At 34.8% G+C, this 27276-nt stretch overlaps 6 protein-coding genes across 8 annotated transcripts; 1 reads left to right on the top strand and 5 right to left on the bottom strand.

The window, feature by feature from the left end:
• Positions 1-7: 7 nt before the first annotated feature.
• Positions 8-3964, bottom strand: LOC105960800 (SNF1-related protein kinase catalytic subunit alpha KIN10). Of its 2 annotated transcripts, none has more exons than XM_088825304.1 (11): positions 3769-3964; positions 3089-3279; positions 2558-2742; positions 2196-2378; positions 1977-2108; positions 1704-1889; positions 1255-1344; positions 1079-1162; positions 839-979; positions 444-659; positions 8-358 (listed from the first exon to the last, which is right to left on the bottom strand). In XM_088825304.1, the coding sequence occupies exons 2-11, from the start codon at positions 3273-3275 to the stop codon at positions 245-247; spliced, it is 1518 nt and encodes a 505-aa protein (XP_088681430.1). In that variant the 5' UTR covers positions 3276-3279; positions 3769-3964; the 3' UTR covers positions 8-244. The 2 variants fall into 2 exon arrangements, with proteins under 2 accessions (XP_088681430.1, XP_088681431.1); XM_088825305.1 differs by lacking the exon at positions 3769-3964 and adding an exon at positions 3688-3731.
• A 450-nt stretch (positions 3965-4414) lies between these two features.
• LOC105960854 (transmembrane protein (DUF872)) lies at positions 4415-6297 on the bottom strand. 2 transcript variants are annotated; one of them, XM_012985062.2, is made up of 3 exons: positions 6138-6297; positions 5080-5369; positions 4415-4719 (listed from the first exon to the last, which is right to left on the bottom strand). In XM_012985062.2, exons 2-3 carry the CDS (start codon positions 5354-5356, stop codon positions 4640-4642), a joined length of 357 nt encoding a protein of 118 aa, XP_012840516.1. In that variant the 5' UTR covers positions 5357-5369; positions 6138-6297; the 3' UTR covers positions 4415-4639. The 2 variants fall into 2 exon arrangements, with proteins under 2 accessions (XP_012840516.1, XP_012840517.1); XM_012985063.2 differs by having other exon boundaries at positions 5080-5365; positions 6138-6295.
• A 2368-nt stretch (positions 6298-8665) lies between these two features.
• Positions 8666-13108, top strand: LOC105960944 (uncharacterized). The gene is made up of 11 exons (XM_012985160.2): positions 8666-9097; positions 9730-9848; positions 9974-10278; positions 10518-10601; positions 10692-11180; positions 11441-11579; positions 11682-11847; positions 11976-12104; positions 12200-12394; positions 12468-12590; positions 12704-13108. Exons 3-11 carry the CDS (start codon positions 10008-10010, stop codon positions 12815-12817), a joined length of 1710 nt encoding a protein of 569 aa, XP_012840614.1. The 5' UTR covers positions 8666-9097; positions 9730-9848; positions 9974-10007; the 3' UTR covers positions 12818-13108.
• A 1697-nt stretch (positions 13109-14805) lies between these two features.
• Positions 14806-19681, bottom strand: LOC105960943 (protein IMPAIRED IN BABA-INDUCED STERILITY 1). Its single transcript, XM_088825431.1, has 10 exons — positions 18885-19681; positions 18207-18491; positions 17793-18110; positions 17310-17537; positions 17119-17216; positions 16739-16844; positions 16234-16665; positions 15408-15534; positions 15214-15326; positions 14806-15046 (listed from the first exon to the last, which is right to left on the bottom strand). The coding sequence occupies exons 1-9, from the start codon at positions 19329-19331 to the stop codon at positions 15319-15321; spliced, it is 2049 nt and encodes a 682-aa protein (XP_088681557.1). The 5' UTR covers positions 19332-19681; the 3' UTR covers positions 14806-15046; positions 15214-15318.
• An 833-nt stretch (positions 19682-20514) lies between these two features.
• Positions 20515-23325, bottom strand: LOC105960941 (putative WRKY transcription factor 3). Its single transcript, XM_012985156.2, has 4 exons — positions 22739-23325; positions 21850-22388; positions 21613-21774; positions 20515-21074 (listed from the first exon to the last, which is right to left on the bottom strand). Exons 1-4 carry the CDS (start codon positions 23138-23140, stop codon positions 20795-20797), a joined length of 1383 nt encoding a protein of 460 aa, XP_012840610.2. The 5' UTR covers positions 23141-23325; the 3' UTR covers positions 20515-20794.
• Positions 23326-23991: 666 nt separating this feature from the next.
• On the bottom strand, positions 23992-26986 carry LOC105960942 (glutamate NMDA receptor subunit epsilon-1, putative (DUF3598)). Its single transcript, XM_012985157.2, has 7 exons — positions 26442-26986; positions 26218-26312; positions 25890-26001; positions 25657-25775; positions 25353-25539; positions 25078-25218; positions 23992-24379 (listed from the first exon to the last, which is right to left on the bottom strand). Exons 1-7 carry the CDS (start codon positions 26736-26738, stop codon positions 24089-24091), a joined length of 1242 nt encoding a protein of 413 aa, XP_012840611.2. The 5' UTR covers positions 26739-26986; the 3' UTR covers positions 23992-24088.
• Between the last annotated feature and the right edge of the window lie 290 nt (positions 26987-27276).

Below are 27276 nucleotides of genomic sequence, written 5' to 3'. Positions count from 1 at the left end.
CACTAAATTTCTTAAATAATTATTTAAAAAAGAATATCCATCAAATAGTATTACATAAAAACCTGGATTAATCTAAAACAAAAACACATCACAAAAATTTCCAGTTACCACAAAAAAAAAAAAAAAAAAACCGAGAAACGGTCAATGCAGAAGCCAACGACTCCTAATGAGTCAAACAAAAAAATATAGGCTTGTGCATCGACATTACATTCATCTCTACGTATATATACACAGCAACACAACTTCACAGAACACGAAGCTGAGCAAGAAAAGCTGCACAAAGATCGAGAAACAGAAACTGTGGCCCGTGAACTCTTTGCAGATCGAGCAAATATTTGTCGTCGCGAGTTTTGTAAAGCTGTAATAAATAGTATTACATACTATACTTGTATTTATTGCAAAAATTAAAAAAATGTACCCAAAAGAAAAAAAGATTAGTTTACCTGCACTTCGAATTTGATCACGTTTTGTAGCCTAGTATTATTTCCATCATTCTCGATTGTAGTAGATTCGTCTCCGAAATAGTTATTGACAATATTATTACTGCCACGCATCCATCGGCATTTCATGTTGTAGTGTCCGATTTTTTTCCAGAAAACATTTAATTCTTGCATAGCTTTGAGAACTTCTGTCATTATTTCACGGGGATGGGCTCGAGACTGTATATAAAAGCCCGATTATTGAATTTCATCCAAAAAAATGAATATATATATATATATATATATATATATATATATATATATATATATATATATATATATATATATATATATATATATATATATATATATATATATATATATATATTCCAAAAAAAGAAAAAAAAAGAGCTAATTACCTGGAGTCCAAGTGCCCATTTTTTATCGACTGGAAACTGCCTCACTCCAAATTGTTGATAATCAACGGCTCCAGGAGTTCGTTGACCAACGGGAGATGCTACAGATTGACTTTGATTCATGCTATTACTATAGTCGAATTCCTATAGAGAAGCCGTATTCAAGAAAATGGAAATAATAAATATAATAAGAAAGAAAGAGGAGCTGTATTAATTTATGAGCATAGAATTAAAAAAGCGGACCAAAGTCTCCTGGAATTCGGATCCAAGGTAGCCACTGGAAAGACGAAACCGATTGTCGAGCAGCAAATAGTACGTAACAGTACCCTGTGGAATAAAGTGCAAAATAAGAAAATTTGAATATTATTATTATTAATCATTTTACGTAAAATGATACAATCCACTAAAAAAAATTCAACCTCGTTTTGAAGCCTGTTCCGAATAGAATCAACGAGCATATTCCTGTCGAATCCCTTCCTAAGCACTTCCTGAAGAACCTCTTCATCGATCTTGACATTTAAAAAAAAAATAAAAAAAAAAACGTGTTAGTAACTCGGAATTTATAGCATACTTTCTTTATGGGTTTATTGCATTCAACACCCTGTGTTTAGTCTAATTGCTAAAACGATCCCTGTGTTATAAATATTAGCAAAAAGAAAAAAAAAAACTATGATGCATATTTTTTAAGCAAACTAACCCCTAAAAAAACTCACCATTTAGGGGGCTGTGTGCTAAAAAAATGCATTCTAGTGGGACTTTTGCTAATATTTATACCACGGGGAGTTTCTTAGAAATTCGATATAACACAAGGGGTACTAAATGCAATAAACTCGTTTCTTGATATATTACATATAAATTTATATTAAACCTTTTTAGCTTGCTGCACTGTATCAGGTGGCGGCACAGCCAAATAGCGCGGCAAATGAGCTTGAAACCAAGGGTGGGCACGGATTTCGGGTATTGTCATTCGTTTCATAGGATCAACTATAAGCATTCTCGGAATTAAATCCCGAGCACCACCAGATAAATGGCTGGGGAGCGTATATATTCCACCCTATATATATTTATATATTAAACAGAGAAAAATAAATGTTAATTTTCTTATAAAAATAATTAGCAATAATTAACAAGAATAACTAACCTTGATTTTCTTGAAAAGGTTAGGAATGTTTTCATCGTCAAACGGAAGGGTCCCACAAAGAAGTGCGTAGAGTATAACACCACAGCTCCATACGTCCACTTCGGGTCCCGCGTATAGTTTACCGGATATAACCTACGTAAAAGGTTCATTTGTAAATGTCGAAAATTCTCAAAAAAAAATAATAAAATAAAATAAAATTATCGTAATGGTCTTTAGTACTTCCGGAGCAGCATAATTGGGGCTTCCACAACTTGTCTTCAAGAAATGGCCGTCACGCATTATATTACTCAAACCGAAATCAGCAATTTTTACATTGCATTTAGAATCCAAAAGCAAGTTCTCGGGTTTTAGGTCTCTATGTACCACCATATTCCTATGGCAATACTCCACTCCCGAGATTATCTGCAATCATTAAAATAAATAAATAAATAAAATCATATATATATATATATATATATATATATATATATATATATATATATATATATATATATATATATATATATATATATATATATATATATATATATATATATATATATTGTTTTGCAGATTGAAAGAAGCAAGAAAAGAAATATCACCTGCTGAAAAAAGACACGGGCTTCCTCCTCGTGCAACCTGCCCTTCTCCACAATGTAATCGAACAATTCACCGGCTTTGACGTATTCCATTACAACGTATATATCGGAATGCGTCTCTACAACCTCGTATAGACGAATTATATGGGGATGCATAAACAGTCTCAAAATCTTGATTTCTCTTCTAACTGCAAATTAAGATAATCCCACTCATAAATCGAGAATATACAGTCGAGCAAAAAATGCAACCTAATTTTATCGAAAAACCAATCATCGGTTTTTTCTCCAAAACAATGTAGATGGATCCCACGAGTAAATATGTATCGTCTCAGATAATGTAAGGAACGAAAATAAAAAAGTTAATTCTCCAAATTCAAACAGCAACAGATCACTAGCTAATACAAATCTAAATTTTCGGTTTTCGATTTTTTTCAATAACGGATGTCGACTAACATATCTCGAAAAGCACGAAACAGACGTAGAACGAAAATTCAATAAATAAACAGTACATTTTTGCTCGTTGGATTGACTGACCTTTCTCTTCCATATCCATATTCTTTATTTTCTTGCGGTTAAGGATCTTCACAGCAACTTTGTGACCCGTCAACGTATGTTCGGCAATTTTAACTTTACCAAACGACCCGATTCCAAGTGTCTTTCCGAGCTTATAGTTCCGCAGGAATGAATCCACGCTACTACCCTCTTGGATTGGTCCATCCATTATCCTGTACAGACATATAAGATTGAAATCAAAGCAATGTATATATACATACATATATAGATATAGATACAGATTATAAAAACGAGCATATCGCATTCAACAATAAACGACATCCCACAAACATAATAACAAAGGAAACCACAAGTAAGAAAAATTAATTTCTTTCTAATTTCTGCTACAGTAAAATCCCCAATAAATTAATTTTTTTTATCAATATGAAATGCGCGCCATAACCTAAAGCAGTAAAGCTCGAACCTTTACACGAAAAATCAAACAATTTTACCAAATTAAAAAATTCTACAACTCAACAAACCCGCAGCAAATCGCTACAGATCTAGGAAATTGACGTTACAAAATTAAAACAATTGAAGCCCCCAAAAAAAAAAAAACAGAAGAGATCAATCAAACATACAGTCGTTGATTCCTACGGAAAACAAAAAAATAATAATAATAATTAGAAATGCTGAGAAAATCAATTGCAAATCATACTTACACGGATACAATACGACGACGACGACGATGATTGATGCAGAAATCGAAGCAACGGAATTTGTTCTTTTTCTTTATGTTATTATTATTTCTATTTTCATATTTTTTTATTATATTTTTAGTAGTGCAGAAAAAATATTCGTTTTAGTTAGTTTTTTTTAGAGAGAGTTTATAATTAATTAATTAATTAATTAATGATTAATGATCACACTAATTGAAGTTCTACTTTTTGTTAAACGGGGAGTTAATCATGTGGTTCGATCTCATGATTGGAGATCGAATCTTTGCCGTTGGGAATATTTGATTATTAATTTCTCAAACTTTTTTTTTCTTTAATTTTACATTTTCTAATGCATTCAAAAGATGAAATATAATAAATTTAAACAAATGATTTTCTTACTTACATTTTCGTATTTTGTCATTGTTCTATATTCATGGGTATTATTAGGATTTGTCTATTTGACAACACAAGTAAAAACAATTAATTAAATTACATAAGTTTAGATTCTCTTTTATTGAATGAAAAAAGAATATCAAAACTTACTTTACATAATGAATGATTCTCCAACAAATACTAATATAATTTATCCAACATACGGCACCGCAAAAAGTGGCGGAGCCCGGCTATAGGGGGCCATGACCCCCCGACGTGTAAGAATCGCACTATTTTATATAGAAATTTGTATATATTCAGTCATGCGAATACAAAATCCTGCCTCCGCAACTGTCTGCTAATAAACTTTAACCAAAGAATATACAAACATAACTTGGTTCTGTGCATACAAGAACAACATTACGCTACATGTTCTTACAACGAACTTTTAAGCTACATACGTGATGAAAAGAAAATGTCGGCGGTTGAAAAAACGAAAACCTCAATAATCGGGAATCGAGGCAAATCGGTATCCTTGCGCACCTCTCCACGAATAGTAGGCAATTCTAGTCTCGTAAAAGCCTGCAGCCATTTTCATTACAGCTAATCAGCAAACTTATTATAACTTCACACCAGGAAAATAAAAAAAAAAAAAATTACAAGGTTCTTATACACGCAAAGTTCACCAATACGCGTGTATCTCCACGTTTATATATCCATACAAGACTTGCACATAAATTCACATACATAGGAGTAAGACTACATGACAATAGAACTCGTCACAATTAAGAATTTTAGTAATAGAATTGACAATATGGATTAATCCCAATAATATAGAGGGCCCACATAGAACAAACTGGATAGTCGCTTAATCAAATATATTTGCGTAAACAAGGGGCAAAGAATGAAATGATTTATAAGGGGAGGCATTAATTAAGATACCTGGAATGAAGGTAAGAAACCCGAGTCCTAATAGACCGTACGCTTGGGAAAACTCCCCTCCCATATGACCGGTGAAGATGAAAACAGCGAGCAAGAGAAGTAGACATCCTAGGAAAAGCAAAAATAATGCGAGAACAATCGACTTCCAAGGAACTTTGTCGAAGGTTCTTGGCGTGTAATCGAATCTAGGATCGTGTCGACTTTGATTGCTACCGTCATAATAATCATCTTCATCCACAGCAAGACGACTGTACCGCATGTTTCTTTTCGATGCCATATTCTTCAACTAACTACACATGTTCGATAAAAAAAAAAAAAAGTAACGAACTGTATAACCGAATGAAACACCCAATGCTAGTACACCAGAGCAAAATAACGATAGAAGGAGTGAGCTAAAAAACCCAAAAGAAGAAGCACGTAGAAAAAACCGAAAACCGAAAACCATAAGAAGCAAAAAGTTTAGCTCCTTTGATTATCTACTTAGCCACCATTTTCAAGAAAGTAGTCACACAGAATAAATAAAAAAATCGTAAACTGTTATAGCTAAGCAAAAATCGATGATTACAATGTTTCGATTCACCTCAAAACAATAACGATTGTGCTCAAGAGTGAATATCTCTAAATACTTTTTAAAAAAATGAGTTATAATTTGGAGTTCATGGTGAAGAAATCAATCCCCACAGCTGTAGAATTATCGAAGTTTTTCATTTCAATCAATAAACGATCCTAGACGTAAATTCGAGCCATGGAAGTTACAAAAACCTATATTCAAACCGCATCCATGATTTCAATTTGAAACCCTAACCCTGGTTCCACAACAGAAATTCCCCAATTTGTTCGTGCATAATGGTTAATTACCAGATACACAAATAAACAAAAATTAAAAGTATACACATTAAAATCAGATGCAACAGTAATTACCAGCAATTACTAAATCAGGCAATCTGATAAACAATCGATTAATGAATCGCAGAAGAAAAAAAAAAAAGCATACAATCATCTAAAATAAATAGGAAACCGGATTTCAATAATTAATCTTCAGATGCGGAAATATTTACCACGGAAATTTGAAAAGTCGCCGGCGGCGGCGCAAAGTCAAGCGGACGGAAGTAGCTGTATGCTCAGATGGCAGCGTGTTGAATCAAATTTGCTGAATTTTCTGAATTATCAAAGATTGGAAAAAGAGAGACGATTATCAGAGAAAGACGAAAATTAATGGGGATTTTGAAAAAGATAAATAATAATTCATGTAATTGGGCTATTTTATGGGCTTAGATCATGATTTAATTAGTGGGCTTAGGCCCAATAACAATAATCTGAAATGTTAAGGTGGTGTTTGCAAATGATTATTTTAAAGAAGAAGTTAGTGATTGTGAATTAAGTCAGTTTTAAGTGCTTATTTTTAAAAGTTAGGGGTGTTTGCAAATTTTCCGGAAAATGAACTTAAATAGAAAAAACAGGGTTATGGGTGTTTTTAAGAGAAGCAAAAACAAAATTAAAGTTAATTTTGCAAACACCTGAAAACAGATTATGAGCAAAAAAAAGCTCATAATCACTTTCAAAAAGTGTTTGCAAACACCACCTAAATGTCGTTTCGAAATTTATTAACTACCGCCTTGACTTCGAACGTGATTCTTACCAATTTCTAATCTGATTTTAGCAATATTTGAAACACAAAAAATTGAATTAGGTAGATCGAATGTCGTATGAATAAATTATGCATGGACAAATCACGTTTTGAATTTTAGATAACTCAACACATCAAAGATGCGAGTGTTATTCATTGATACATTCATATTTTCTCATCCAGCATCCAATTTATGTGATTCAAGTTGGATTAGAAAGTCAACTAAAAAAATCTACAAATTTCATGTTTTATTTATTTTATTATTTTTTTTTTTTTTGAGAAAATGAAAATTTCATTTCAGAGAATTGATTCAACTATTACAATGTTTTGAATATCCAGTGGCAAAAAAATGGAAAGAGTCGGATCTTTAAAAGATAATTGAGCTAAAGCATGAGCAACACTATTCCCATTTCGACGTATATGAAGAGCAGAAAAAACCTCGAAACATGGTGCAATAGCATGAATATCCTCAATAAGATTTCCATACGTCGATCGATCCTCATCCTCGCCTTCAATCGCCTTGATGACCACGGTAGAATCGCCTTCAATAATCACTTTCCGTCAGGCCTTGTCCCGAGCAAATTTCACCGCAAGCAAAGCTGCTTTTGCTTCTGCTGAAGTATAGGATCTAGAGGCTGATGAATGCAAATCGACATCCAACAATCACCACAATGGTCTCGAGCAATGATCCCCACACCAACTAGTCCATCTCGAGCAAATTTCGTGTTTTGAGCTTTGCAAAAATTTAGCCTAAAAATTGTCAAGTTCTTGTTTAAAGTCAAAACGGTATTTTAAAACTGAAACGACGTGTATCATTACACCCTGTGAGTAATTGGATACTTCACTAATCACTCATTGTATTATAATACATTAAAAGGCAATAAAAATAGATAAAAGAAACCAAATGGCTACTGTAAATTTGTCTTTCCATTTTTTGGAAATAGTGAAAAGATAAAATTACAAGTACATATGATGAAACCTAATTTATTTTTTTCCCAATGCTTTGCATTTACTTTTGGTCCGAGTGGAAGTCTATTAAAGTTTTTTTGTTCCTTCTTGTTGTCATGAATCATAATTTTTCTTTTCACTATTCAAAGTTGAAATTCATTGCACTTTTATAAAATCTCATGATTACAAAAATAAAAAAATAATTTTTTTTACCAGTAAATAAAACATAAATAATTATAAAAATGCCATTTTTTTGGGCATGACGTTTCTCCCGTGTCCATTTCCCCGTTCTTATATCGACGTTTTCGTGGCCGTACTACATAGGTTGCTGACATATTAATTCATATCTTTGGTAAAGTAGATAGAATATATATATATATATATATATATATATATATATATATATATATATATATATATATATATATATATATATATATATATATATATATATATATATATATATATATATATATATTATAGCAAAAAGAAGAAAAAATCAACAAACCCAAAATAAAAAATAGGCCAAATTCCACATGACCCCCTAAAAATTTCTAATTTTTGCACTTTACCCTTTAAAAAATTTAAAAAGTGAATATCCCACTGTAAAATATTATTCTAGTTTGCTCATTGTCCCGATACAAAATTCCGATAGATTATTCATTGGAATTAGGTATTTTAATTGCACATTGCCCCTTTATATGTTATTTTTTTGCACGTTACCACCCCTTAAAAACACTAGAAACACTATTTTTTTTGCACACTGCCCTTTTAAAATTTTATTTTTGTTGCACAATGCTCACCACAAATTGGCTACTAGGGCGAAAGTGCAACCAACATAATATTTTGAAGCGGAATTATCTAGTTTTTTTAATTTAAGGGGGAAAATTGAGAAAATGGAAAATTAGTAGGGGGTCAAGTGCAATTTGTCCTGAAAAATATTATTATAAATAAAAAAAATAAAAAAAAACCCAAAATAAAAAGATTACATTTTGACGAAGCCCCTGAAACAATTCGGGAACGTTAATGGTGGTGTAATAATAACCGATAAAATCATTACAAAAAAAAATAAAAATGGAGAAAACAAGAAAGAAAAAAACTGAGATAGAGAGAAGAAGAAGGGAGAGATAACCATATATTTAGGATTTTTTTTCCTTTTTTTAATGTAGTAATAATACCACAACAATTTCTCATATTTCCACCTGACATAATTTTTCCATCTTCTTCCCCATTTTTTTTCTTCTGAGAAAAAAAAAATAAAAATAAAAAAAGAATTTGCAAATAGGAATCCACGTACGTTGGACCCATTTCTGAATTCACCCTTTTTTTCTTCAGAAAGAAAAAAAATAAAATTAAATAAAGCCTTTTTTCGAGGTCCCTTTTCTCTGTACATGCACACACGCACACGCATACGTGTGTGTTGTGTGTGTGTTGTACACGTTGGTATGTTTTTCTTTTTCTTTTTCTTTTTTCCCATGCGTAATTTTTTGTTTCTGTATTGTTTTTCACAGATTTTGATTAATCGGAATAGTTTTCGACGTTTGATTTACACACATATACGTATGGGTATGTGTAAAATACGTATGGATTTTTCGTTGATTTGATGGGGGCCCATAATATGAATCGTCGTCTTTGTTTTTCCAATATATCTGTGTAGTTTTCGACGTTTGATTTACACACAATCACATGTATATATATATATATACATATACATACATACATATTTCGAATTTGTGTAATTTTCAACGTTTGATTTACACATAGTCACACACATATACACGTGGTACGTGTAAAATTAGTATAGTATGGATTTTTAGTTGATTCAATAGTGCCCCATAATATGAATCATCATCTTTGATTTTCCCTCATATATATATATATATATATATATATATATATATATATATATATATATATATATATATATATATATATATATACTTTTCATTCGTGGTGATCTCTTTTATTACCACCACTTTCACAACAAATTATTACACAAAAGTACATAAAAAAATTAAAAAAAAAAAAAAAATTTAGTACTTAGTACGAAATCATGATTTTGCATTTTTTTGCAGTTTCTCGAGGGGGAAGTGAAGTGTGCAATTGAATAAACGTTGGTGCCAAAAGTTCGATAACCGAATTCTTGATTTTTTTTTTCAATAACTATTTTTATAGTTGCAATTTTCACGCTAAGGTATGTATGTATGCTCATTGCAATTCAAGAAAGTCCATTTTCTTGATTCTTTTATATAAACTCGTTGTTTGGTTGGATTTCATTCCGATTTTCGATTTTTTCCGATTTTTTTTTTTTTTTTACAGAAAGCTTTAACTTAGAGACTGAGTTGCTATTACAATGGGTGCTTGTGTATCTTCACCGTCGATAGCAACACCGTCGAAGACCATTAAAATAAGAAGAAAATACCGCGGACGCTCCAAAAAACGGGTCATCAACACAATTACCGACGGAAATAGGAAGCGGAATAGCGACGCCGGCGCCCGAGTGACGGATTTTGCCGTCAGCGAATTCGTCCACACGACCACCACTTGCAGAAGATCGTCGGTTTCGAATTCCACTTTCCATCTCACGCAGATGCAATGGCACCATAGCCAGATTGATGCTAATGGTATATACTTGCACATAAATATTCTTTGTTAATGAATAAAAAATGTTTAATTAATTGCATTCAACACCTCCATTTTACTATAATTGCTAAAAAAAACCCATTATGATTCAATTTTATTAGCTAACTACCCCTAAAACGCATAATTTAGGGGAGTTTTTTAGCAATTCGATATTACACGAGGGGTTGGATGCAATAAACTCGGAAAAAATCGATAACTTATATACTTTGTGTGGCTATAGGAGTTTACCAAGAAGATTCGTGGTTCGACACAATCAGCATTCTTGATTCCGATTCCGATGATGACTTTAGTAGTGTACATGGAGGTAAATTCATTCATTCATTCATTCGCGTTTTTCGACCATTTTTTTTTTGTTTTCGATTTTTTGATTTTATTTTGATTTTCGTTGGTTTAGATTTTTTCCCGAGCATCGCAAACGGAGGACAAGTACTTCAATACGAAGCTTCGTCGTGCTTCACCGATAGCAAGTGTAACATCAAAGAATTCCACGAGAAGTACGTGAAAATAGACAACGGTGGTACTAAAACGGAGTTGAACACGAAAGAGCGCAACGGGTTTATGTTGATCGATACCCAACGAAAAGAGCTCCCGTGTTTACCGATGATCGAAGAATCCAACACCATCACAAAAACAAAATTAGACCGTGCCTACATGAGTTTCAGCGGTCTGAAAATCGAAAGAAACAACGACAACGAGGAAAAAAATTCGGGAAATTTATTAAAATCCGTCTTACCTCAATTGGTTCCTTCGATAAGTTTCAACGACAAAATCTACTCCGCAACAACGGTGGGCCCACACCCACAATCTAATCGAAAGTCATCAACGGTCATTAGGCTCTCAATTACGAGGAAATCCATCGACGGAGTTGAAATAGACGACTCTCGTAAGTATCTATCGTATTAATTTTCTTACTAGCTAACTAATTATTCAGTTAGTAAGATGTTTGGCTAATTGCTTATCGGATCGATCACTATTAAAATAGTTTTTACTGAACAATAGCATTTAATTGCGGGCTTCAACTTTTTCAGTTGATTTAAATTTCGTCAACGGAAAATGTTACTACATCCTACTATTTAGTCAATACGAACCTCGAATCAAAATAATCGATTTTTAACGTAACATAAACATTTATGTACTATATAGGTGCATCGGCGAAGTATCTTTATCGTCCAAGAGCGGGATTACTAATCCCGTGTTCTTCTTCCGAAGGGAAGCCGATATCCGGAACTTGGTCTTTGGTCAATCCCTCGAATTTTAAGCTAAGAGGCGATACCTACTTCAAGTATGCTATCTTAACTAATAAAATAAAAATAAAAATAAAAATAAAAATCGCGACATATTTTTGTAGTATTTTTCGATTTTATCTAATAATTTTGTAATGCAGAGATAAGAAAAAGGCCCCGGCGGGGAATCTTTCTCCGTACACTCCAATCGGTGTCGATTTATTTGCGTGCCCGAGAAAGATTAATCACATAGCACAACATCTTGAGCTGCCTTCTGTAGAAGCAAGTCATGGGGTTGTACCTCCTTTGCTAATTGTTAATATTCAGGTGATTATTTATTTTGCCACAATTTTTTTTATAAGAACTAATAAAAGAAAAATAAAATAAATTATACTATATTGTAATTATTATTATTATTGTTACACAATTAAATTGGATTGTTTTGTTGCATGCAGCTCCCTACTTATGCACCTCCTATGTTTCTTGGTGATGGCGATGGTGACGGATTGAGCCTCGTTCTGTACTTCAAACTTTCCGAGACTTTCGAAAAAGATATTTCTCCACATTTTCAAGAAAGTCTCAAGGTAATTTTTTTTTTAAATCTTGAAATAAATTAGTATTGAGATGTGTATATATATGTAATTTATACTTCGATTTTTTTTTTTCCGTTTGTTTGCAGAGATTTATTGAGGATGAGATGGAAAATATTAAAGGGTTCGCGAAAGATTCGGTTGTTCCGTTTAGAGAAAGGTTGAAGTTCATGGTTGGAGTGGTGAATCCGGAAGATCTCGTCTCAACTTCCACCGAGAGAAAACTACTCTCGGCCTATAACGAAAAACCGGTTCTTTCTCGACCGCAACATAGCTTCTATCAGGTGGGGCCCTTTTTTGGTATTTTGTACCATGATGTCGAGTTCTTGTAATAAATCTTTTTTTATTTTTAAATAGGGTTCGAATTACTTCGAGATCGACCTCGACATTCATCACTTTAGCTACATTGCAAGAAAGGGACTTGAAGCGTTCAGAGAGCGCTTAGGGAACGGAATATTGGATCTTGGATTGACAATTCAGGTTCTCTTCTAGATGCTTCTAGAACTTATAATTTCATTCATTTATATTGGTATCAGAGCTAGATTTGACTTTTTTTCACTCTGCGTCTGATTGTTTTTTGCCCCAACGAACAGGCGCAGAAGCCAGAAGAACTTCCGGAAGAAGTACTCGGGTGCGTGAGATTGAATAAGCTTGATTTTGTTAACAACGGACAAATACCTAGGATTGTGAGGCTCGACGACGATTGATCTTTCGTACGTGTCAAACGCATTGCTAAGAAAAAATCATGGGACAAAATCAAAATGCTTGGAATTTTATTTATTTTTGAAATTGTAACATGTTGTTGTATTAAAATCAAGGCCTCCTAAGATTGTTTTGGGATGTAAATAATTCCTATCAGTTACTAATGTCTGCATATTATTATGTTAGAATAATTTGGGTATGTAATGTACAAGTTGGCGTTTGTAATTGTTATAGGAGGACTCCTTCATTATTATTGTTTTTCTATTTATTTCAATTAAATTTTTTGTTTTGTTTAATTTGTTAATAGGATTTTTCTTTTCCTCTTTTTATTTCAATTTTTTTTTTCTTTTCTTTTTTCCGTAGAAAAAAAGGTTTTTTTTCCCTTCTTTAAGTCATGTTGTTACGAGACATTTTTGTTTTTTAAATCAATAAATAAGCAATCAATGTAAATTTCGGATTAATAAAGAGATATTAAATTAGAAAATAGTCATATATATAACTCGGTCTATATAAATGAATATGTCAAACCCTATTAGGGTTGCGTTGCGACGCCATCAATAAACTTTATACTCTCTTTCGAGTTCCCTTTTTATTTTTACATTTTACGTCCGTTTAATTCATTTTCTCTGGCCAAAGATCGGTGTTAGGTGAACTTTTGACGGTCAAGAGAGTTGGATTTGGAAGGAACTCTTAAGGGTGCGAATAGTGCATCATCAGTTCCCGGGGTGGACCCATGTGTAAGCTTGAGGGACTTCCGCCCCTGCAGTTTTTTTTTTTTTATCAATGTTTTGTTAAATTTGTTTATTTTATTTTGGTATTTATCTATTCATTAATAGACTTTGCCCCCCTCCCCCAACCTTACCCCACCAAGATTTAAATTTTGTACATTTTAGTTCAGCAAAAAATATATTTTTTCTTCTCTGCCACTAGGTTCGCCCCTATCAGTTCCCCATCTCATTTTTTGGTCGTTGGAAGTAGTCCTACTCTATGGATACCATATGTCATGATTTTTCACCGATGAGGTTTTGTTGTTGAATTTCTATTTTAGAACACCATAATTTCGATCTTGAACTAGATAATAATATAGTATATTGATGAGAAAATTACCAAATTCATATAGTAAACATCGAGAAAATTATAATTGACAATCCAATTTTTATAGTTGACTTTCGTAACAATATAGTTTATACTGCCATTTTTTTACATTTGACATTGAAAGTTTGTGCGTCTTGCTGCTACTTTGCTTCATAATTTTTTTTCCAATATTTTTGTCGCTTGATGACTGGACAACAACGATCTCCTCCTTCGACCCCGACGGTGGTGAAATCAAAGTGAGTGTTGTCGTCGTCATCTATCTTCTTCGGCGGTGATGGAGAAGTTAATTGTGAGGCGAGATAAAATTAGCAGTTGTCCTCCGGGTGTATATTACAACCACCCCTGAGGTATCGTCAAATTACGAAAAAACCCTTCTTGTTTGGATAATTACATTTATCTCTCAATTATGAATCTTCTTACACATCCACCCTTATGGTATCAAATTCAACATAATCATCTAGATTTCGTGGAATGTGATATAGTTTGTACTCGTTTGGTGTAAAAATACAGTTTCTGATACACCAAAATCTGATATATACAAGCCAAAAAACACGTCTTATGATCATCTTGCTTCAAAATGTGGAGCTCGAATGAGATAAAAACAGGTACAAAAGTGACAATATTCCATATAATCAAGAGGATTACACTAAATTTGAAACCGCAAGGGTGGACGTGTAAGAAAATTTATAGTTGGGGGAGGTTGTAATTACCCAAACAAGAGGGGTTTTTTCGTAATTTTACGATACCTTAAGGGTTGGTTGTAATTTACCCAAAAAAAGGTGACAACTATAAAATAATATTATAGTTTGATGAATTTATACCTTTGGGACCAATAATGAAAAAAAATTATCCCTTTTATCCAAAATTACTTACAAAAATATGGGAAAATACATAAGGGTTAAATAATTTGAGGCCCTAATTATAAATATTTTGAAGTGATTTGTACATGAAAAGCATCATAACATATACAATTTTGGAATATATGAATAAAAAAATAAAAAATAAAAACAATAAAAAAAATTAAAAAAAAATAAACAAAAAATAACATTAAAAAAAATAAAAAAATTGTCTTATTCTTATGTTACAAGTGAAGTTGAAAATCAAAAGACATTTGGCTGATTCCTATTACTAAGCTGGTCCTGATGCAATGACAAATACATTCTTTTAGCAGCTTTTCTCCACTCAAAATTCTTCACATCTCAGCCAATTATATATATATATTGAATAAATCTACAGCTTTATTTCTCTGTATGAATATATATAACTGGTGCAATGCCAAAAAAAGCTAGAGCAAAAAAAAAACTACCTTGAGATGCTATATAGCCATTGTTAGAGATTCTCTAATTTCCGTTGGAGCTCGTTTAGCCGGCATTGCTTCGTCGACAAGATTGATCAGATCGCACCTGTTGGATCACAAATCTGCACACGAGTGTAACGATATTTAATTTTAAAGAAACGAGCTTTTTTCTCCAATAATCTTGAATATTTTGTTATAAAGACCTTTGGAGAAACGGGATCTTTGAGCGACGTGACGAGATTGGTCGTGCTGGATTGAATCGATTTCTTGCGACTGATATATCATTGGCCCGGAAAATGCAACCCTTCCTTTCTTCTTATTGCCATTACCCTATATAAGAATCACGCAAAGAAAGTCGTTTTAAGTTGGCGAAAGTGGCGGAGCTATGATATTTTGTCTTAGTAGGTCCAAATATACGCTAAATGTTACTTTCGAAAAAATTACGATTTTTTTCGGAAGTAACGAAATTAATTCCAATTCCATTTAAAAAACAATGGAAAAAATTGTTCCAAAATCGGCGGAATTCGAAAAATTGAATCACCTAAGATGTAAATACATAATAATATTGATATTATAAGTAATTTTCAAAAAAAAAAAAAAAAAAGAATTAGAAATTTTTGGAATTATTTTCGGAAAAGTTACTTGGTGCAATTATACAAGTAGATGTGGAAATTGGAACAGAATTTCCGATGTCTGCCGATTTCGATCAGAAATTTTCTGACTTTGAAACAATATTTTTCATTAGTATTTCTGAAAATTCTGATTTTCGATTTTCTTGATTTTTTTGGATTGGAAACCTGAATCTCATATGTATTCCATTTTCGATAAAAAAAAAAAAAAAAAAAAACCGGAAAAATTGGAAATCAAACGAAAATTTTGTTCCAAAATCAGAAAATTTCGGATCAAAATCGATAGAAATCGGAAATTCTATTCCAATTTCCACCTCTACATATAATATTGCTCCAAGTAACTTTTCATGGGGTTGCTTGCTTTAGTTGTTGATGCTATAATTCAATAAAGGGGCTTTACCTCATATAATTCTTGAGACTCGTAAATACCGGACGAATGTAAAGAATTGGGGCGATGCGAGTGCTCTTGTTCCCAAAGCATGGCCCGCCTGGCGGCCTCGTTTCGGCCCGTGGGCCCGTCGTTTTCCGAGTCCAAAGCATCGTCGCTTTCGTGGAGCGCGCTCGACGGTCGACTCGTTGAGGTGGATTGGAGTTGAAATCTTTGCCTTTTCGGCCACTCGAAATTGCTCGATGATGTGGCGGCAAGCACGGGAACCGAGCGGGTGCTCGATTGGTGGGAGGCTTGGGATTCCGCCGTCAGTTGAGACGCGTCCGACATTGTGTCGTAGGGTTGTTGCTTTAGTGTTGTGCGGGACCCGTGCCCGCTTCTTCTTCGGTACGCGTTCGCACTTCCCCCGTGGGTCCTACGCGAGACGTGGTTGACTTCGCCCGCCTTCAAGAAAACAAGCGTGGATATGAGAGAGAGAGAGACACACACACACACACACACAAACAAACAAACATACCTCTGTTGGAACGACTTTAAAGAATTCGCTCGGTTCTTGCAATGGTTTACGGGATCTCCTCCGTGATCCGGCTTGTTGTGCATGAGCCATGTTTCCCGCCTTTTTCCTGAAAAACAAAAATTAAAATAAAAAAATGAATAGTTCTTGATTTCGAGCCTTTTGAAAGTCGAGCTATACATAAATTATTGGTTCAAACCGTAACATTCGAAAACAATAATCACAAACTATAAATATCTAAAAAAAATTATGAAGCTACTATATATATATATATATATATATATATATATATATATATATATATATATATATATATATATATATATATATATATATATATATATATATATATATATATATATATATAATCATGAAAATGTAACCTTCTTGCATCTTCGCGGTATTTCGCATCGATCTCTTTGTTCGGTGGGTACTTCGGCAAACTTGCTGGATCACATGCATACGGTTTCGTCGTGAAGTACTGAAAAAAACAAAACAAAAAAAAAATAGCAAATCAGGCATAAAACGAGACACGATATGTACAATTAATCATCGTTCTAATATAAGATTTCACCTTAGAATCAAGAGCAGAAGAAGCTGTTCCGCGCATGTAAGGCTCGATAGAAAGAAAAGTTTCTATCAAGTTAACCGCACTTTTCGGTAATTCTTTACATCTCTCTCTAAGTGTACTTTCGTAAGGCTGTTGAGGTTTAAACATATTCGCTAGAGGAAGTCTCGTCACTTGCCAATAATCCTCCGCCGGAGAACCGCATAATTTAAATATTTTATGTAATTGTTCTACCTGCAAAAAAAAAAAAAAAAAAAAATCGATTTCAAATACTCTTTACCTCGTAAACCATATATATACAGTTAAACCTCTATAAATTAATACAGTCGGGACTAGCAAAATTCTATTAATTTAACGAAATATTAAATTATCGAGTTAATAATTTAATACATTTTTACCGACTCGGGACCTGAAGAAATTATTATTTTAGCGAGATTATTAATTTATCGAGATTCTACTGTATCAGAATTAATAACAACAATTTCAAACCTCGGTTCTTCCTTTAAAGAGTGGCCTTCCGATAAAAAGCTCGGCAAAAACACAACCAACGCTCCATAAATCGACCGCCTCACCGTAATTTGTGGACCCCATCAGAAGCTCGGGCGGGCGGTACCACAAAGTCACCACACGACTAGTCAAAGGTTGTCTGTTTTTCGGCCTCATAAAATTCGCAAGACCAAAATCCGCAATCTTTAAAACCCCTTCGTTATTTACCAAGATATTCGACGTCTTAATATCTCGGTGCAATATACCTCTCGAGTGGCAATGCTCGAGCCCACACAATAACTGCCTCATATAGCATTTAATCTAGAAAAAAAAAAAAAAAACCAATTTTGAGCACACAAAAAAAGATTAGACGATAAATTTTATATTTTTTAATTTGCGAAAAAAATACGAACGAACCTGTGAATCGGTGAATTTGATATCGGGGCATGATAAAAGTCCAGCAAGATCGTGTTCCATGTATTCGAAAACGAGGTATATATGACACGACAATCGAGAAGTAATTATACCCTCGAGCTTCATTACATTCGGATGATCGAGTTTTCGTAAAATGAGGATTTCACGGGCCATAAATCTCACACTCTCGGGCTGAAAATTGTCGAATCTGACCTTTTTGACAGCGAATATTTTACCGGTGTCGACATTACGCGCCCGGTAAACATCGCTGTACGTACCTTGTCCAATCTATACATTAACAGTACGTAATTAAGACATGCAAGACAACAATCAGAAACACATTTTTATATATATATATATATATATAGAGAGAGAGAGAGAGAGAGAGAGAGAGAGAGAGAGAGAGAGAGAGAGAGAGAGAGAGAGAGAGAGAGAGAGAGAGAGAGAGAGAGAGAGAGAGAGAGAGAGAGAGAGAGAGAGAGAGAGAGAGAGAGAGATGTATGACAACAATCAGAAACATTTTTAGAGAGAGAGAGATGTATGAAACATTTTTTTAGAGAGAGAGAGATGTATAACAACAATCAGAAACATTTTTCTAGAGAGAGAGAGATGTATGACAACAATCAGAAACACATTTTTACAGAGAGAGAGAGAGAGAGAGAGAGAGAGAGAGAGAGAGACCTTCTCTAATCTTTTGAACGATTCCGATCTCAAAGGAAGCCACCCATCAATGGCATCTCCGGCGACAGCGCAAAGCCACGCCGGCCACCCCGCGGCGGCGTGCTCGCCCTCCGTCAACCTCCCAAACTTAAGGCTAAAGACAGACTTTTTATTATGATTCGAAGAAGACCCTCCCTTTATCGCCTTCAAATTTCCGGAATAGCTCGAAAAATTCTTCCTTTTCCCCGCCGACGGTCCATCCTCCTCCTCTTCCTCCTCCTCCTCCGCCCCATCCTCGTTCTCCGGCTCCTCCTTTATCTTCTCCAACGGCCCACCGCGCACGTGCAGCAGCGATGATGGCGCGAGAACGCTCGGCGCATTGCTCCGGCTTGTGCTGGAAGACGAGGAGGCGGCGTAGTAGTACGGAGGCGATTCGGACCTTGCCTTCTTGGAGCTAATGCAACCCATATTACAGTGACCCACTAAACCCCATCAATCGGATCCAAACGCCCGCCGAGGATGTACGGAAAACCCGACCCGGATTGAGGGGGGAAAATGGGCCGGATGTTGGGAGGGGGTGGGTTTGAACGGACAGAAAATCACCCCCCTACAACACCAGCTTCATTTCCTTTCGTCGGAAACAACAATTATGGAGAAAAAAAATAAAATCTGTCCGGAAATTAGAAACAAGGAGAGGGAATTTTCTCTTTTTTTTTTTTGGGTTTTTTTTTTGGGGGGTGACGAAGGAGAGAGAAAGAGGGGAAGAAGGGGGAGTCCAACAAGTAATTTGTTCGTTGCCATTTCTTTCGATCGGAGGTGCTTTTTTTGTTTCCCGGGTTATTCGGAGGTATAGGTGTGAGACCCTCGTTTTCATTTTTTTCTGTTGGAAAAAAAAACCAGATATCAACCGACGTCGTTTTTTGGTGGGTTAGAAAATTGATTGTAAATTAGGGTTGGAAATTGGGGGCCCGAATTTTCGAATTCCTCCAATTGTGATTCGATTTTGGAACTTTTTTTTCGATTCGAAATCCTGGTTCGTTGAATTTACTCGTCCCGAATTTCCGAATTCCTCCAATTGCGATCCGATTTTGGAACATTTTTTTTTAATTCGAAATCGTGATGCTTCAAATTTACGGAACAAAATTGGAATACGTATTTGGAATTTTCGGTGTGATTTTTGACTTCTGAACATATTTCTGAAAAATTTCAATTTGTTTTCGAAAATTACAATTATAGTATCGATATTATTATTTATTTTATATCGTAGGAGGCCGAGAACTAGAAATTCCAAATTTCGTCGATTTCGATCCAAGTTGTTTTGAATTAGCAATTCAAGAATTGCACAATGATGCAATTATGCCCGAGTTCGATTTTTATTACCAACACTTTAAGGTCAACCTCGTCACACATAATTTGCCACATAATTTGCCGAGTGCAGTTTATACTTCTGGCGTAATTTTGCGAAGCACAAGAGCGAAGTATACCCAATATACATATACGACCGATTCCCTTTGTAAAAATAAAATAAAATCACACAAATTGCTAGTTTCCACAAAATAGGGGTGTTCTTGATATTTTAATAATTAGTAGTAGTTGGTTGTTTGGCAAAACATATTATCAAAATGTTAATTAAATAACATTAAAAGAATTATTTTGACAAAATACATTTAATTTACAATCAAAATATTATTTCCATCACATTCATGCTAAAAACATTGAACAAGTACAAACAAACTACTTGTTTGTCACATACAAAAACATTCTATATATATTCTTGCAGTGTACTAAAATATTTCACAATAGCTGCTTCATGCCTAGAACTAGAAATCCGGAGTTCATCAAAATTTGATCGGACGATCAAATTCTTGATCACTCCTTCTATATCTATATACATATATACTAAAAAACGTATTATTCGTGATTTTAGAATTTCATGTTGTAATATGTTCGTCTTTGAGATGTAGAGTGGTTGGTATGTTTCGTTCCTGTTTCTCATAATCCGTTTCTTTACTTGGCATAGGCTTCTTGGGTACCATCTTTCGTGTTTTCGACAGCTGACGATTTGCTGACTCATCGCTGATGTATCGTCCGATAGGGATTTCGTGATTATGCTTTCCCTCGTATGTAGTAACAACGGCTTTAGGGTCTGCTGATGCCCTCTCAACATGTTTTCGGACATTACACCCTGCATATGTACATCTATAGTAACTCCTACAAAAGAAAAAGAACTATAGAAATTACATGCATATTATTTGCTATTTTTATTAAATGAGAATTTTCATGAATCATCGATCAGACTAGGTAAACTATCTTGATTTAATGATGCCGGTGACATGTATTCAATTCCAAACCAGTGGTGGAAACTGGAACCGAAATTCCGAATACCGCTTACTTCTGAGTTTTTTCAGAATGAGTGTCAGATTCCGATTTACTATCCAATTTTAATCTCCAAAAATTATGTGTTTATTTTTTTTTTTTCTGCTCCGAAAATTACACTTATTATGTATCTTTCATACTATAGGTGACCAAAACATTGGAAATTTCCGATTTCAAACAATTTCGATAAAAAAGTTTCCGATTTTGGAACAAGTTTTGCATTCCAATTTCCAAAAATTTTGATTTTTTCGAATTATTTTGGAACGGGATTGGAAGTTAGTTTTCCACTTCCGAAAAAATTTGGATTTTTTTCTTCCGAAAGTGCTAATTCGAACCCAGTTTCCACCCCAATTCCAAAATAATCAAGACTCACCTAGGATGTGGATTTCCCTTAACAACTTTCTGCCCATATTTTCTCCATTTATATCCATCATCCAAAAGATCAACTTCACTTCTCGTCTGCAACACAATCTTTGCTTCTCCAACACTTTGATGATGTGTCGAAGCTGACACGGGCGCCTCAATTTCCAAGCTCCTGCAACTCGAAAATAAAAAAATATAAAAAAAATTAATTTCCCAAAAATAAATAAAAATTATTTAATCACCTTACCTTTTCTTCGCAACTCGTTCATCGCCACCCCCATCAAATAGCACTATTGACCTATCTCCCACTACATTATTTGCCTTATCGGTTTCTATCCGACCCTGCGAGGGTAAAACAGTCTTTTTCTCGGCCCGTTTATTATTGGGTGTAGGAATATCGTGATTGTGCTGTCCTTTATACGTAATATCCAATACAACACCATCCAAAGACTTTTCGACTTTCTTCTTCACCGGACAATCGAGATGCGTGCATTTATAATAGCTACGCGGGCATTCACTATTTTTGACATGCTTCTGTCCGTATTTTCTCCAGTTATATCCGTCACCGCCTCGTTTATCGTTCCTTTTACCGGATTGTGAAATTTCGGATAACTCTGTTTTGGAACTTTCTTGATTTTCATGCTTTTTCGATAGAGTTTTTTCAGTCGGTGCTTCCGTTGAAGAAGAACGGTGAAATTGTGATTGCATTTGTATGAAAGATTGGGATAGTGCCGCCTGAGCTGTGACGTGGGCCAGCGCTTGCTGATGGGACATTCCAAACGGGCTCTGATTGAAATTTCAAGAACCGAATATTGACCGTTTATTCATAAAATTTTATTTAGGTGAAATTAGTTTCTAAATTAGAAAAGATTGCAGTTTTAACTCACATTATGCACAAATGCATTAACTATTGAATTTCAAGAAACGAATTAAATTCATTCTTCTAAAGTTAAAATCTTTTTCCATCCCTAAATTCTACAGACAGCTAATAATTTTTGACTGCAAAATAATCAATTCAAATTCAAATGGAATTATTTGTTTATTATTCTAAATATAATCAAGATTCAAAATTCCAAAAAATTCCTCATCAATCAAAAAAAAAATCAATAGAAATATAGTTTTAAAATAGCTTTTACCTGAAGTGGGGATAAATACCCAGAAGGGCTTAGCCCCGGCGGAACCATAAAAAGAGGGCTCAGAGTCTCCGGCGGCGCCGCCACCGCCGTACTAATCGGCCGGGTAGAGTTTTGCCCAACAACCCTCTCACTATTTTTGCTATTGGCAGAAAAAATCCCATCTTTTCCAGAAATAGGAGTTGGTAGAAGATTCGGGGAAGCCATAGCTCCAGCTAAAAGCTGAGAGAAAGAAAACGGGCCCTGCTCCGGGAAGAGGCTCGAGACAAGAGTCATCGGGCCCGGGCTGAACCCGGGGCCCGACCCGTTCGCGAAGAGGAAACCCACGGGGACACGTGGCGGCACCAGGATCGTCGGTTTGGGTTTCGCGGCCGCCGGCGACGCATCTCCAGTAGTTTCACCCATTATTTTCTTGATTCTGTTCTACTTCCCTAAATTCGAAGAAGATGAAAGCACAGAAAAAGGGGAAAGTTCTGAATTTTTATTTTTTTTAATGTAATAATAATAATTGTTGAACAGTTGTTATTAGATCACGATGCAATTTTATTACATGTACTCTAGATTCTTGATTATGAGTCATCCTAGCAAAAAATAAATTAAACGGAAAATTGTAGTTTAGTCCTTTGTATTAACTTATTTAGGAATTTAGTCCTCTAATTTGTCATGTTTCGGTTTAAAAAATTGATAATAACATCTTATTATCGTAAAAATAATTAGGCGACAACCGATGATGCCAACCAACCGACCCATATTTTTATACCCAACCCATAGTGGTCGGGCCAGTAATGGTTTTAGTATTTAGCAAAATCGGTTGGTCGAGTAGGGTTGGGTAGGTAATTTTGCCGATAATTACCCGGCACGACTCATGCCCAGCCCTAACTCACTTTAAATTGAATAAAAATAAGTTTAAGTGCCACTGAAACACAAGATATTCATTTTGCTTAAATTTTAAAAGGGCAAATTACGACCACACCCCTGAGGTATGACCAAATTGTGAAAGAACCCGAATTGTTTGGGTAATTACAACCACCTCTCATTTTAAATACTTTTACATAAAATTTATATAATCCAATTATTTACCGAACCAAATCGCATATTCATTTTAATAAACAGTATGAAATACCGGCATACCGAAATTTCAGTTCGATTTTAACCGATTTAACATCCCTTAATTTACACCTCTGGAGGAGTATTTTCGTAAGCTAATACATAGTTGAGGGGTTGCTGTAGTTACCCAAACAGGAGGGGTGTTTCATAATTTAACCATAACTCAGGGGTGGCTGTAATTTGCCCATTTCAAAACAAATAGGGGCATTTCAATTCAAGGTTCCATAGAATAAACAAATACACAAGTTATTGTCTAGTTTCGAGAAAATAGGTCGACGAGACAGCTAAGCCTTCGACATCGTACGTCCGGACCAATCTCTGTCTCTTACCGGGCGACTCAATCCAACACAGCTCCAAATGGAAGGACTTTAATTCTTGCACACTCTTTGAAACATCAGACGGGCATTCCATGTATATCCCTCCTTGCAAGAAAGTCATCTGAAAACCACCATCATAGTTGACCAAGTTGTTCGAAATCTTGCCCGTCCATTTTACGGAGGTCGTTACATCGCTGCCGTCCAATTTTGTTCTCATATCCTGCGTCCACGTTTCGCAAAAACACGGAATAATTACCCGACAAATTTTCATGGTGCAATGCAAGGTTCCATAGAATAAACCAAGTAGAAATTTAGCAAGTAGAAATTTAGCGAGAATGTTGCCTTTCGTATTGATTTCTGAATTCCGGTAATTTCGATCCAAGCATTTTCGATTTTATAACAATATTCTTATTCTGACTTCTAAACAGTTTTGATTTCCGATTTTTCTATTTTTTTTTGGAACAGAATTGGAATACATGTTAGATTCTGATTTCCGATCCGATTGTAATTTCCAAAAAATTACACTAATAAATTATAATATCTATTTATAGTATAGGTGACTACAAAAGTGGAATTCCGAATTCCACCAATTCTATCTAAAAAAAGTCGATTTTGGAACGTGTTATTTCATTCCAATTTTTGAAATTCTGATTTTTTTTTTTTTTTGGGAATGGAACTGGAATTAGCTTCACTTCCGGAAAAAAAAAATCTTTTGTATTTCGAAAGGGCTAATTTCGATCCGATCGGTCCAATTTCCACCTCTAGGGACGACAATACTACACTATTTAAAAAAAAAAAAAAGCTCTACGTAAAATGCTAGAATTTTAGAAGTGGTGGGGGCCATGGCCCCCCAAGCCCTATGTAGGCCCCACAACTGGTTATGATTGATAAGAAGTGAAAGCCAAGAATCGAACGAACCTGAACGAGCTGACCGTTTTCGTCAATCTCAAGTACAGCTGTCGTATCTGCTTCGGATATTGTAGCTCCATAAACGCCACTGCGTTTGATTATAGAGCGACCCTTCCATGTCCCTAAATGTGGGGTAATCCTATCCGAATCCTAAGAAGCCAACATTAATTATTATTTAATATCAGATAATAATTAATTGACCTCCCAAGAATGCAAAAATTAGCCAAAAAAAAATATTAGTTTTTTTTTTTTGGTTAATGTTGGAGATAATAAGGTTGTTGTACCTTAGAGTTCTCAAACGAAGGATGAATAACAGCTTCACTCCCTCGTTTTTCGAGAAATACAAGAAGCATATCTAATATGCCTTGTGGATTCATAATATGGAAGCATCTTATTCTTAAATCTTGCTCAAGTGAATACAGACAGTTCTCGCATACAATTGCAGGTCTTCGCGAAGGTAGCTTTAAATTTCTGTTGTAAGAAATACGAGGAGCTAACCAGAATTAAAAGTAAAAACAGTATACTCGACATTTTAGTAATTATCTCATAAATTGAAGAATTTCCCTTGGGCAAAAAGAAAACACGAACCTGGGAGATTCTTCTCCGGCATCATCTTCACCTAGTACCCCTTGTCTTATCACGGTTTCCAACATGCCAGCTGTCAGGTACCTCAAAGCAAAGGCCTTCTCTTTCGGGAAAAACCCGATCTGAAAACTAAATTCAATAGAATGATCAACCAAGACATAAAGATTCTGCGAACTTATCATTTATGCCAAGAATTAATATTTTCAGACAATAAGTCTCGTCTCGTCTCGTCTCACCTGCTGATATTTGTCGACTGTGAACATGTTGGTTTCTTTGATTTTGTATTCGAACCATTCTAGCTCATCTTCAGGGTCTGAAGAAATCGATCGAGGCTGCTTTATATATAACCTAATTTTTTTTTTCAAAAACGAATAAAACACGGCAAGTATATTCAGATTATATCCATGTTTTTTTTTTCTTTTTGGGTGAATTCCGATTGTATCGAACCAAACGAAGAATTTGAACAAATTGTAGAACACGATGCAAAATAATCACAATGCAACAAACGACATGTATTCGTAACAGGAAATGATTATTTACGACGAGGATATTAAAAAAACCTACGATTGAATCAAACTCATGAGTTCATCTTCCCCATATGAGCTTGCAGAAAGCTTTGTGTTTATCTTATGCAGCAAATTCCCATCACAATCAAATTGCTGCAACAAAATCAAACCTATAAGATATTCTTAATCAATAGCAATACATTTTCTTAAAATTGAATAGTGAATGTGCACAATAGTTGATTTGGGGGAAAAAAATTGTGAAGACTAAGAATTAATAATTACATGGAAAGAGCCGATCCAGTTGCCCAAATTGAGGTCGATGAAGCGTTTGAGGACGTCAATGCTTATCGACAAGTCGCCGCTCTTCATCCCATCTTCCACCGTCGCCGCCGCGTCGCCGTTGACGGAGCACGGAGGTAACTTGGCTGAAAATGGTGGTGATTTCGTCTGAAAAGAGGTAACGAAGGGGCGAAGAAACGGTTTGGGCGCCCATAGAGCTGGAGGAGGCTTGTGCGATTTTGGCGGCGAGAAAGTATTGTACGCCGGTGGCGGCGATGCGGCGGAGAGCGCCGTCGCCATTGGAAGGAACTACTGAGTCTTCTCCGGCGAGAAAAAAAAGTGAAATATCTTATCCCAAAGCGCTAGCCATTTGGTACAACTGATGGCTGACGGTAATTAATACATATTAATAAAATTATTTTTTCGATAAAATGCAACTTTGCCCCCTAAACATTTTGATTTTTTGCAATTTCGCCCCTACAAATTGAAAAGAAGAAGAGATTATCACTTCAAAATTTTGTTCTAGTTGTATTTTGCCCCCAAATTATAATTTTCGACATATTTTTCATTGGAATTGCAGTGAATCCGTCCAATTGAAGGGCATTTGTGTCATTTCAGGAAGAATCATCATTGGAATTGCAGTGAATCCGATCCAATTGAAGGGCATTTGTGTCATTTCAGGAAGAATCGCCCCAATAAATGTCAGCTGAAGAAGAAATTGAAGATTCTCACAATTTTAACACCATAATAGTTTCTTTCCTTTTTCTACTGAAATTAGTGAAATGAGTTATGTTTTTCATCTATTAGAAAAAATAAGGATATTAGGATAGATATAATA

The sequence above is a fragment of the Erythranthe guttata genome, chromosome 11 (genome assembly GCF_056151865.1).
Source record: "Erythranthe guttata isolate IM_541 chromosome 11, IM_541, whole genome shotgun sequence".
In the NCBI taxonomy this organism is placed as follows: domain Eukaryota; kingdom Viridiplantae; phylum Streptophyta; class Magnoliopsida; order Lamiales; family Phrymaceae; genus Erythranthe; species Erythranthe guttata.
This window is presented reverse-complemented; position numbering and strand designations above follow the sequence as displayed.